This window comes from Mauremys reevesii, linkage group 2, assembly GCF_016161935.1.
Source record: "Mauremys reevesii isolate NIE-2019 linkage group 2, ASM1616193v1, whole genome shotgun sequence".
Taxonomy (NCBI): Eukaryota; Metazoa; Chordata; order Testudines; family Geoemydidae; genus Mauremys; species Mauremys reevesii.
In genome coordinates this window covers 150,442,750-150,456,165 of record NC_052624.1, presented here as the reverse complement: position 1 = coordinate 150,456,165, position 13,416 = coordinate 150,442,750, and the positions used below count along the sequence as shown (strand labels likewise).

At 41.0% G+C, this 13,416-nt stretch overlaps 1 protein-coding gene across 1 annotated transcript; it reads right to left on the bottom strand.

The window, feature by feature from the left end:
- Positions 1-745: 745 nt before the first annotated feature.
- BMP10 (bone morphogenetic protein 10) lies at positions 746-6,075 on the bottom strand. The gene is made up of 2 exons (XM_039526422.1): positions 5,735-6,075; positions 746-1,837 (listed from the first exon to the last, which is right to left on the bottom strand). Exons 1-2 carry the CDS (start codon positions 6,066-6,068, stop codon positions 891-893), a joined length of 1,281 nt encoding a protein of 426 aa, XP_039382356.1. The 5' UTR covers positions 6,069-6,075; the 3' UTR covers positions 746-890.
- Positions 6,076-13,416: the final 7,341 nt, after the last annotated feature.

Genomic DNA, 13,416 nt, shown 5'->3' with positions numbered 1-13,416 from the left:
CTTTGAAAATCTGGCCCTAAGTGCTTACATCTGTTTGAGAAATGGAGTTTAGGCTCTGAACTCACTTTAAGCATCTACCGATGACGTTTGCCCTTTGAAACTTACCAGCTTTCACCAAATGGGATGATTTTGCAAAATGTTTTCCTTGGTTATTTGACAAAGTCTTTATCTCTCAATCTTAGCCAATTATTCAATCCAAACACTCAAGTGAGTGTTACATCAGGTTCACAGTTTCACTGACTGCAAATTTTAATGTGAACACAATCACTTCAAAACTGTTTTAACTGACTCCAAACACATCAGCAAGGAATTGTTTTCTACTGAAATGCAATGAAAAGTTAGGGCATAAATACCGAGGAACATTCCTGAGAATAAAATGTTAACTTGGGCTCATGGGGGGAAGGGAGGGATGGAAATGCACCTATCAGAATATGCCATAATATAAAGCATTTAACATATCACTTTATTATGTTCATTCAGTCCATGTTTTAATCCCTGCAGTGGGGATGCATTTCAAACAATGTCCTTGACCACAACAATTTTTTTTTTAAGAACTAAAATCCATGAATGTTATTCCATGGCATTAAAGCTGTCTATTTTGGGGCAAAAAACCCCAACAACCCAATGATCTGGTTTTCCTTCTTTATTTTGTTTACGAAGGAAGTTTTTCTCATAAGAAGCGAAACAGCAAGAAGAAGCAAGCACAGGAACAAAATATACATTCCGTAAAATCATATGACCTGCCCATTCCCTATGACATGAAACATACAATTATCTGTACACTCCTCATTAAATAACCTTATTAAATAGGAAATGCAAAATGTACAAATTTACAGACTGAATTATTAAATACTCCCCTGGTGCACGCACGGGGCATGCATTCCCTTCTACTATCGGCAGCCACACTCTGAAACTGCCATCCCCTCATATTTGAACTTGTAAGTAACCACCCCTGCGTCTAAGTAGAGGATGGAGATGGGATCAAGCTTGGTAGGCACACAGCAGGCTTTGGAAGCTTTCTGAGGATTCTTCAGGTGAACCAAAGTCTGGACAATGGCATGTTTAGTTGGCGTGACGTGTTCAGTTAAAGGGTAGGAGCACACTCCGCGGCACTCATAGGCTTCGTATCCCGTTGGGGCGATGATCCAGGAATCCCAGCCAATCTCCTTGAAATCGATATAGAGTGGAGTCCTTTTGCAGTAGTTGCCCTTGGCGTTCCTCCGGATGCGGGCAGTGGAGTCATAAATGATGTTGGAGCGCATCTGGAGCAGCGCCTCTTCACCTGGCCCGTTGTGGAAGTTGCCCATGCCCAGGTTCTCCAAATCCAGCAGCTGCTCGTGGTCTATCATTTCGTCCAGTTCCTGCTTCTCCTCCTTTTTGTCATTGCTCAGGTCATCTGAGAACACAATCAACAGAGGCACGTGCTTGGCCTCGGAATTGATGTCAATATCGAGTTTCCCCTCTCCGTTTGGCTCCTCCCTTTCTCCGCTCTCTATCTGCACCTCCAGCCTGTGAGTGGTCAACTCTGACCTACGCCAGCGCCTCATGGCATCTGTGATATCAAAGGTCTCCCACTCGCTATTGGTGCCGTAGATCTGCCTGGATGCAAGTGCCACCATTTTTCTCTCCTCTCCTTCTCTTCCCGCATGGTTGTTCTCCAGTACTTCAAAAATGGTGACTTTCCTATCCAGCCCATCATAGAGTATTCTGTCCCGCTCCACCAGTGTGTAGAGTCTCAGCTCTGCCATCGTGATCTCTTCATGGTGAGGGATGGAGACATTGAAGAGAAGAGGGTATTTCCGGATTCCTGTGACACCAATAGGGTGGGAAGTCAGATCTGGAAATGGCAAAGATCAACATAAATAAACACTTTGTAGCTGCAAATATTTCCAGCAGAAATATGCATGCATGGAACTCAGCCTTGCATGCCTTGTATTCCTTGGTTTCAGTGTGAACAGTTACAGGAAAATGATAATAAATAGGAATAATGGATTGTCACACAAAATTTTATTCATGTCATCAGGTGAGGTGGATGGTTTGTATTGGATCTTCAAGGAAAACAAGGTCAGATCATGATAATGGCAATGAACGTGGATTTATAGCTTTCTTTCTTCCAATGTGGCTACCGAAGTGCTTTATAAAAGGTCTTTACTGATCGGACCCATTATGTTTATGGTATATAGGAATCGTTTTGCCCAGCACTGAAATGAAGCCTCCTCTGGAGTGCAAATACAACAGCTGTTTAACATGTGAATATCAACATTACACAAGATTTTAGGACAGGAAGTGAAGAAGAATACTATATCCAACTGAAGAGACATGGGGGATTGGAGATGGGCAGAATGACACAAACTGTTTCTGCAGCAAAAGTAGGCTGCATTTGTATCTGTTTATGTTTTTGTCTATTAAGAGGGGATCTGCCTTTCTATGGAATATCCAGTAGATCCCCTCATAAGTAGTGTGATCTCCTTTACCTTCAATTGACCCTATTTACAGTGCCACACTCCTCAGGTATAGTGAATTTGTATCTTCACTGGTGATCTGATACAACACATTAAAATCCCTACTGCTGATCTGCTGTTACTGATGAGGTGTTACATAGATCTCCCAATGGAAACAAATGATACCATAAGCTTCCACCAGTGTCTGAAGACTGCAACCACCAAGAAAAGAGACAAGTTGTTTAGGGTGATGCAAAGGCTTATAACTGGGAGTTAGGTCTTGATCCAAAGCCCACTGAAGCCATGGAAATATTCCCATTTTGACGTCAATAGATTTTGGATCTGTCTTGAAAGGAGCAAAAGAAAACTGCTGTACTTACTTTGGAGCTTTTGAGAGTATTAATTAATCAAATGTATATCAAGCAAACAATCTAATCTAATCTATCTATCTATGTTTATACATACACATCTGCATTTCTTCATACATATAGGAAATTTAGAAAAATGTTTGCATTTATTGCTGCATTTCCCTAATATCAATAACAACCCTGAAACCAGATTAGGAAATATAGACTTAGTGGACCTTCCTACAAGGGTGAAGGGGATGGACTGCATGGAACCTGTACATTTTCCCATCTCTGATTTCTATGACTCTGGGATTGATATATTTATGGAGACATTTGGTTGACACAGCTACAAATATTGGCCCTGAGCTAGCAAAGCACTTCAGCACATGAGTAGCCCCATTGACTTTAATGGGACTTCAGCGTTTTCTGGTGTTTGCAAACCCATCTGTTGTTTACAAGAAAAAAAATATCGAAGAGGCCAAACACGAGAGGTCCCGTTTGCCCTCTCTTCCCATTGACTTTAGTTGGGAGTTTGAAAGCACCACATGTCTAGTGAGCATGACTCACTTTAAAACTGGAAGTGGCACCAGAACTTAGAGTGACCTCGAGGGTTTCCCAGCCTGCAGGATGCTGGAGAACAAGTCCACTGTCATGGGGATATGTACAATCTTGGGGTGGGGAAAAGTCAGCTGACTGCATAGAAGATGGACATGAATAATTCATTGGAAGGGGTTAGGGACACGCCCTTATGGGAAACTGGGTGTCTCACTTCCTGATTAGAGAGAAAAATAAGTCAGGATGGGCGCTGCCCACAAGACTGGCTGAGCAGGAAAACTCAAAGGATCAAATTCCCCCCTCACTATTACCCGTACTTCCTCATTGGTGTCAATGAGGATGCACTGGTGTCTGAAGGAGGAGGATTTAGCCCAGAGAAGTTTATTTAAATTTTTAAGTGATGACCACATTAGAATCATATCTGCAATGGAGCCGAATGGCTCCATGAGCTAAAACTGCTAATGAACAATCGTTATAAAGTTCTACTGCTTCCAGCCATTCAATTTCCATTATCATCTTCTACTAGCACAAGCAGATAAGTATAAAGATTGCATTGTGTGATCTGTTCCATCTCTTTTATCAATATAATTGCAAGCACTTCATTTTTAACCACTAAAAGGCCCATAAGACATAAAATTCAGGTTCCCTAGTTGTTATTGACTTTCTAGACATACAAAGGAGAGAGAATTAAAATAAACCCTCTGTACTATATGTGTGCATATGGAAAGCATTTGTATTAGCTTATGAGTATCTGAATCTATTCCTGTAGTTCTGGACTAGAAGAAAGGACAGGAACCTGCCAAGAAGGTAGGAAGTTACCCTGAGTTTGACATGGCCATTGCAGACTTCATGTAATGGTGAAAAGGATGCTTGGCATCTCTGTTGTGTTTACAAAAATGAATAGAACTGTGCATTGTTAAATTTACTAAAAATAAAGGATGACTGCTGATTTACACTAGTAAAACACATAGGATTTCCTCCTCAGTATACTGTACTTGCCCAATTATAGTCCATTTATATTCCTGATACTTTTTCATCTTAAAATTGCAAGTGTCAGAAAAGGACAATACTCATTATTCCATATTCCTTCAGGACCAGATTGTGAATGCCTTCTCTACGCTCATGAGCAGTCACTCATCCCATGGTCTTCAGTACGCATAAGTGGTTTGCAATCCAGCCCTCAGTCAATTAAATGTTATCTATATGTTGAAGAAATGCACAGTTAAAGTGGATTTGAACTTTAAGGCAGAGCCTTTTAAAACCAGAAACATGAGGCTGGATAAGAATGCACACATTTGAATGAGGTATAGATTAGTCCATAACTAGTCAGAGTATCTAACTGAGTTGTCAAATTTAGGTCACATATACTCAGTGTTTGCTTTGTTATCTTGTAGTTTTGGCGTTCATCAGTAAAACTGAGATTGGCATGATAGAAGAGCCATTTTTATTTGAATTATAACACGTAAAGCTGAGTTGTTAGAAAAAATCAACTCAGTCCTACTGGCAAACAGAATGTTTCGGGGGCATAAATGATTAGTTGAAAAGCCTTTTAAATATATAGCCTACATTGTTACTTATGCATAAAGCATAAAGAAATCACCAGCAGCTAGTATGTGAGCCTTACATTCCTCTCGTTATATAGCCATTGCAGGAAAGTTTCAATTGCACGATATTTGTAACTGTCTAAACTCATGATTTTATGCATTTTTTAGTAATTTTTTTTTGAAAAATAGAAATTACTTTATTTCTTCAAAAATGAACACCGAGAGTTAGCAAAAATCATCATAGAGAGCTGCTAGCTGCAGATATTTCTATATATTCTACTGACTTTACTTCACACACCAGGCCTTGGGACCCATTAAAGACTAAATTGGGAAAATATTACTAGCGAGTCATTCACTGTTTGGTTAGGAATCCATGAAGAAATTGGGCTTCCCGAATGAGAATTTGTACCATTGTGTGGGTTGTGAAAGAGGGTTTTTCCCATTAATTCAGTTACCGTCTGTCTCGCTTTGAAAATCGGATGCCTATGAAGGTAACTTATAAGTGATTCACATGCTTCCTGGGATGAAGACGATTTATTTGTATTATACACCCATAATATTCAAACATAAAAGAAGACATTGCCCCTACCCCAAAGTCCTTACTGTCTCAAAGATATAATAGGCAAAGGATGGGAGGAAAGGTTACATCAGAAAAGCAATGTGAGCTGGTTGATTATAGGCACATGCGGTGTTAGTTCGTTAACTCCAGCTGCATCTCTATCTAATCGCTGTAAACTCCTTTTCCCCCCAATTCAGTCTTCATGCTCCACGCATTGTAAACACGTGTCTGTTGGTTTTAAGCAATGCCCACTCATTCTTAGTTCACTTCAAGGAGTATGGCACTTACCTTCATTTTGGAAGCTTCTAACAATATTTGCAGATGGCATTGAGGTCCTATCAGTGGCAAACCTGTTGTACAGCTCTAACATGTATTCTGGGGGCTCCACCTTAGCCGTTTCATGCAGGGGAATATCAGAGAGATTCAACGTCTTCAGGAACTCGTTTTTCATGTTCTGAAGCAGTGTGCTGAAATCAACACCATCCTGCTCCGAAAGGAGCTCATCAAAGAGGGGCACATCTTCCTCCAGGGAAGTCTGCTCCAGGCTCATGATGGGACTGCAAGCTGCAAGGTGCACCAGCAGAGAGAGGGTTGCCCACAGCTGAATGGCAACAGTATCCATTCCTCCGCTCTAGCCTCCAACCGCACTCAACAAGATTTAGCTCTCGTGTGGGCTAAGTGGCTATTTTATCCTCTGGGTTGTGTGCAGCTTGTGTCACAGAGTTGACAAGTTTGGAAGCCCTTGCCTGAAGCTTGTGATCAGTCCTTGCTCGCGCTCTCTCCCTCCCCCCCACACCCTCCAAAACCAGGTCTCAGTAATTGGATATAACACGCTCTCTCCTATGGTAGCCTTGCCTCTCTTATCTCTTGTAGTGTAAGCTGTCCACCAGATTTTCTGTTGCTATCTCACAAACCCCCTCTCCCTTAATGAGCATTTTGTAAACATTCTGCACTTGGACCTTCTGAGATAGGCCAATTTTCTCCTTGGACTGGATCTGCCCTTCCTTTTCCCCCTTGGAGCTGACATTTTTTGGCATGCATGGCCAACTTTTATCCATGCAGCTTTGTTGTGATTTTAGCTGAACATGCAAATGACACAGAGCCTAGGTCTAGGATTTTGTATTCTATATCAACAGTAAATAAAAGCCCCTTAAATATTAACAGAGTTACACCTGTGTCCTTTGTCCCCTATTCCAGAGCTAAAATGTCCAGCCCAACTAAAGGCTTTACTTAGATGAAAAGCACTTTGAGGCAGGGACCATTTTTTTTATCTGTCTGTACAACACCTAGAACAATGGGGTCCTGGTCCAGGCCTAGGGCTCTTAGGCACTATGGTAATACAAATAATAAATAATAACGACAATAATAAGACCACGGGAGGCCCTGAAGACAATGGAACTGGTGCAATTATATTAAGCAGTAGAAGGCAGAGATTTTGCACTCACTGCAGCTGTGGGCTTGTGTTTATGCAGGGGCTGCATTGTGGAAAAAGGGTTTGGGGACAAGAGAAATGCAGGCAGGGGACAGCCTCTGGCATGGCCAGCAGATCTGTGCCTGGTTCTCCTCTCCTACATACAGACACTGGGTACCTGTGCTGGCACCATCATCTTTGGCAAATGTTTTTAGCAGTGTTTGTTTTAGCTAGTTATTCTCTTTATAAACCATTGTTTCCCATTCAACCCAAAACAGCTACACCAGCTGACTGGAGAGGAGTTCTGCTCTGATGACCTCCACAGAAATGTTTAGAAACAAAATCAGCAGGGAGCACTGAAGCCATTGCAAATGGCTCATAAAATGTTTATGCCCCTACTGCTTCTCATGTGTCTGGCTTGGCAGGTTACATTCACTGATGAGCTGTGTTACATCTAGTGTCCTCATTTCATTTCATTTCATTTCCCACCAGTGAGCTGTGTGGTAACTGGCAAGAGACGAAACCTTAAGGCCCACTGCTGCAGATCAATGCACAGTGGCTGAGGGGCAGTACGTTGTGACCAGAACTGGTTGAAAACCACAGAAAAATGTTCATGGAAAATGTTCAGCCTGTTTTTAGAAAAAATTGGGGGTGGGGGAGTGGGGATGTTCCAAAAAATTTGAGTACTGTAGGCAAACAAATAAAAACAAGGGGCACAACTCTAGCTAAGTTCGTTAATGTTGCACTCGTTTATGCAATTTTGAATAAGGACAATTGTATTTATTCAGCTAATTTTCACAGAGAGGAATTTTCATTAATTAAGAGCATCGAGCCATACATTTATGTCTCCCTTTGTTATTTTGCTTCATTCAAATACTCTCCTCTCAAACAGCTTGCAATTTTACTATGAAAGTTTAACAAAATAAGTGACCAAGCTCATTTTTATTGTTACATATAGGCACAGCTGGAACCAGACACTCCTTGGAAGAACACTCAGAGCTTCATGGCTATCTATGAATCTGAACCTGAATCTCCAAACTTAGTCTGTATCTGAATTTTATGCTTTTGTGGATCTGAGCAGCCCAAAACTTAGTGAGGTTTTGGATCTGAACCCAGATCATCATTATTTATTAATTAAAAAGTGAAAGCGCAAAGCTCCTTTCTTGAGTGATTCATCTCTTGGCTATGCTGCATGGGGTCAGGGTGTGTGTGTGCATGTGTGAGAGGCTGACTTTATGTCCATCATGAAATCGAGATTAAGGAAGTCACAAGTTACTGCCTACAAGTTCTTCATGGTTTTCCATCTCAGAGTGTCTGTGTCTGACCATTCCAAGTGGGAATTGTGGCATTTAGACTGTTTTGGAAAAATATGTTCTGACGGGTTGTAGATTTACCACAAGGGCTAAACTGCTAGCTGTAGACAGAGGTGGTTTCAAAAGGTCCTGTTTTTTGATTGACTGGGCTTATGCAGAACACGGGATCCTCACCTCTGCCCTCCATCTTTGGCAGTCTCTTGTTGCATTCTTAGCTTCTTGACATGTCCTGTTTTTTGTATGAGGATTTATTTCAGATATACCAGATGTGGTCAACACCAGGGGCCATGCATTGAACTTGTCAAACACCTGAAGGTTGCACAGATTTTGCATATAAATGTGCATACCTTTTGCAAGGAGGTGAGCATCTTCTGAGAGGTAGTGCATACTCTCAGCTTCCATTGAAGTCAAGGGATATTGAAATTGCTCAGCACCTTGCAGGATTTGGCCCTAACTGCCCTTATCATCAGTACATGGTCATATCTGGCTTTTCCTTGACAGATGAACAGAAATTGCTGCTAGAGTTCACCAGCAGCAAAATGCAGATCTGCATTTAAGAGCTGGGAAGTGTTTGAATCTACAGTTTTGCTCTGACCCATTACAAAGACAGGACTTTGCCCTGAGATTCAGAGCTGGAAGGGGGTTTTGTGTGTGTTAGAATAATAGAATATCAGGGTTAGAAGGGACCTCAGGCGGTCATCTAGTCTAACCCCCTGCTTAAAGCAGGACCAATCCCCAACTAAACCCCCTCAAGGATGGAACTCACAAGCCTGGGTTTAGCAGGCCAATGCTCAAATCACTGAGCACTCCTCCCCCCTCATTTGTTTGCTTGTTTGTAACCAAGGTTTTGATTTAGTTCTCACTCTATGGCTGTGAGTTGCATTTTATAACTCCAGGGACTATCTCTGGTCTTTGGCCACATATTGGAACAAATTCTTCTCTCAGTTAAACCCATGATAATCCAGAGTAGCTCTCGTGGAGTCACTCCAGATTCATGCCACTGTAGATTAGAATCTCTAGCCTATAGTGCAAATTTGGTTTATTTGGCTATAAAAGCACAAAGCATTACAGTGTCACATTTTGCAGCCATCATACACCATAGACATCAGGAAAGACTGGAGTACACAAGGTAATCTGACATATATCTCGGAAACCTATAAATGTGCCATCTCTCATCAATACCTTGTAACAAGCAGAATTACAGCTCAAGCATTCTAAATCTCTTCTCATTTCCCCTCTTGTCTGATATCTTTGAACAACCCTCGTAAGGGCAACACAGCCTACTGTCTTACACAAACAATCCACTACTGAATATCTTAGCTCATGTGGGTTAGCCCCTGTACAGCTGTTGGGGGATTGCCAGATGTACAGTACCACTACATGACATCTGGTATAAAAACAGTTTCCTGTTTCCTTTGCTTTGCAGGATGAAGAATTTAAACCATGCAGCTTTCTTGCTGAATTAAAAGGCTGGATTTCACAGCCTAGAAATAAGGCTGTTTTATTTCACTTTTCCACTGAAACTCATTTAAAAGAATTATAGTTTTTTCTGATATATATTCACATCATATGTGTGATAGAGGTGAGTGGAAAAGGAAACGTTCTTTGAGTTAAATGCAGAAACCTATGCTAAACAGATTAAGCAGGCTAGCTGGAGAGGGAGTATTACTGATCCTTGCTATGTTTATTAACTTTAAGGCATTGACAGTGTGCCTGTTTATGAGCAATAAGTGACGTGACAGGTAGGCAGCATTGTAGGGAAGAGAGCTTTACTGAGCATGCATGGAGGCCAGTGTTACATACATGGACTTCTCCTGCAACCTGATTCTCCTTCATCTAAAATCAGATTTAATTTACCTTTTTTGTTATTGGTAGCTAACCTGGACAAAACACTCTCAGGCACCTTGGGGAAGTTCAGGTGAGGGAATAGCGTAAAAACAGAAAGATTATTTTAATTAGCACTCAAGTGGTAGATATAGCTCTGCTCTTTTGCTGTGTTTGTTTAACAGATAGTTATTTTGGGATTAAAGCAAGCCAGTGATGTCTCTGCACTCCAACTGGAATCAATAGAAAGATACCTATTGACTTCAAAGGGACTTGGATCAGAGTCATGGGGTGGCTGGTAAGTGCCATGTAAACGTATACTCCTAGCTACATTGTATTTTTCTTATTAATGATACTGTAAATTCTCTTCTACCCTAGTGTCAGAGCGCTTTCCAGAGATGTGTTCTGCGATGTGATTGACAATCTAAAGAAGGATGGGATAATTTTTTTCCCCACTAATACATTTGTAGTTGTGCATGGTATGGTATAGCTAATGAAATCTCAAGCTTCTTTCTGGGCTTAAGCTGATCACAACAGGGTCAGGGAACAATGTCTCCTCAGCACATGTAGGGTGGCTCATTTGACATTATTTAAATAATATTTTGACCTTCCCTTGAAGATACTGACCTTTGACGGAGATGGTATGGGCCCCTGGTCCAATCTGATATCACCGTTCTTATATCCCCATGAAAATCAGGGAACCTGGAACAATCCATGGACCACAGAAAGGATTTTCCCCCTTTTATGTGCTGAGCATGTCAGGGGTGATACTGTGCACCCTTAACTCCAGTTAACATCCGTGGGAATTGAAGAAGCACAGCTCCCCGGAGCAGCTCTGTTTTTCAGAGGGTCATTCCTTAATGGAAGTGGCTCCAAAATGGAATCTGATTTCAGGTCTCCCACACCTTCTGCCTAGCAGCGGCCTCTCTGGGTTTCTTCTCTCAAGAGGCAGTGGAATTGCAGGGTCTCTGAAGGAATGTGTGAAGCATGCTTGGTGCTGAAAGGCTAGAAAAAGAAGCAGGGCTTTTAAGAAGTGTCAAGGTCGAGGATATGTGATGATTGAAAGGGTGTGATCCTTATTTTTGCAAGAGGAAGTGGGGAAGAAGAATGTGAAGTGATTTTTAATTGGGCCCCACCTTTCTTTAATATAATTATTTTTTAAGTGATGATCCTCTGTTCTCATTACCCTGCTTAGAACTGAGCCTCCCCTGGAGAAAAAGTGTGATACTGTATGTGTGCCATCGAGTTTTGGATTTGAACTTGTGGGTAGTTCTTTTTCAAGTCTGGTACAAAAGTTTGGTAGTTAGGTATAATAAAGTCTTGTGTCTTTCTCACTATATGAATCCAGTAAGGTAGATTTTAGATATGCAGTAACTAGTTCCGTTAGAGAATTCTAAGAATTTTTTGCATCTATATACAAAGCTGGTCAGGAAATTATTTTTTTCTTTACAAGATTTTGTTCATTTTTGTTGAAATCTTTCTTTTTTGGTTATCATCAAAACACTGAAAACCAAAAGTTATTCAGTTTTCAGCAACTATAAAGCACATTTTTTCAGTTTTCTGACAAAAAGCTGAAATATTTAAAAAAAAATTTGCAAAAATTTCTATTTAATCAAAAAGCATTTTCCAGGAAAAAAAATCCACCACCAAACAACCCAAATCAAAACAACATTTCAATAAAAATGTTTTCATCACCTCTAGTATATACCATAACACCTTTCATCCCAGCTGCGGATGGGAGGTGTTCAGGCCCAATCCAGCTCTAAACTTTCCCAGAGTATGACAGGGATTGGATCCAGTGTGTTCTCATTGGAACTTTTCTTATAGAGCTGAGGTCAAGATGCAAATTCCAGATCCAAATCCCAAACTTCCTCCAAATCCAAGGAGGTTCAGAACCAGCATATGGTGCATACCTAGCTCGACTCCAAAGATCTCAAAGAACTGTCGAAATATCATTTAATTAAGCCTCATACTTTTCTGTGTTATTGTTACAGCTGCTCGAATTCTTCACTGCAAATAATATTCATTGTGCGTGGAATTCATTTTAAAGCTCCTCCTTCTGTTCTGCTTACAAATTGCTCATGAACTGACCCACATTTCTATTGGTGTATCTATTATTTGTAAGTATTCACCATGTGAACAAATATTTTATATTAGTATTTACATGATAATAATGCCTAGGGGCCCCAGTTGAGACCAGCACCACATTGTGCTAGGTGCTGTATACGTAGTGAGAGGCAATCCTTGCCCTGATGAGGTTACGATCTAAATAAACATGATAGACAAAGAGTGAGAGAAAGGAAATATTATTATCCCCATTGTACAGATGGCATTGTGACACTGAGAGATTAAATGACTTGCCCAAGGTCACACAGGTTATCTATGGCAGAGCCAATACTTGAACCCAGCTCTCTGGGATCCAGCTCCAGTGCCCTGCTTTAATCACTAGCAGATATGCTCTATGTTCCTAGTTCTGCAAGTTATTTGCCTTTCAATACAAAGCACATTTTGTTTGTGCATTAGGATATAGCAGCCCTTTAAAAACCCCTCTCTTGTCTTACTTTTAAGAATGAGTGCCTTTTCAATGAATAACAGAGTGCTCTAGCTCCCAATCACAATGGGCCTTTTTCACTCAAGCTATGTAAGATTAAGGAAGGTGAAAAGTGCGTATTTTCATGGGATAATGTGCATGCCTCTTACTTTCAGAGTCAGCATGTGCAATATTTCAAGGCCCATGATGCCAAATACTGCTTGTCCTTATAAATGCACTAATAAATCTCCTTTTGAAAAATACACACATTTTATCCACTGCAGGATAAAGGCAGAGAAAGGATGCTACAATAACATTCTATAACTGTGTTTGGGTCAGATCTCAACATTCCCATTCAATATACAGGGGGTTCCTTAGCCCAGCCAATATAAAGATAAGGGCCATTAAAAAAATTCAGGTCTGGCAGATTTTGCACATTTCCTTAAATCTGAGGGTGCTCAAATGCAAGGATTCTGGTTCAAGGTCCCTCTCTAATCGGAATGACAACTTATGCATGTGCCAATCGGGGAAGTGATGAAGCAATGCGACCCATGCTGGTCTAGTGAGGGCAGTGACATGTGGTAGGACGTTTTCCAAAATATGGGTAGGAAATTATTAGGAAAATTCCCTACAATGGTCTCCATCAGAAGATGGCTCTGGCATGAGGTAACTGTTGGATGTGATATGGGAGATAAAAAGCGTGTGACACTGACAGTGTGATGAGCTTTCAGTGGAATAACTAAAATTAGTGTCCAATCCCACATCTCGCTAAGTCCATCTGTCTCAGTTCATGGCTGCTCTTGGGTTCCTTTCCATAAATGGACCGTTCCCAGCTGATTTCTGATGTCATTGAAAATGCGTAAGATGGTGTTAAAAAAAAGAAGTCCAAAGG

Bases quoted from the DNA above. Each gene is read 5' to 3' on its own strand.
- BMP10 (XM_039526422.1), bottom strand. From the start codon at position 6,068: ATGGATACTGTTGCCATTCAGCTGTGGGCAACCCTCTCTCTGCTGGTG. The intron at 1,838-5,734 runs GTAAGTGCCATA...TGCCATTTCCAG, and splicing joins TAGAAGCTTCCAAAATGAAG to ATCTGACTTCCCACCCTATT.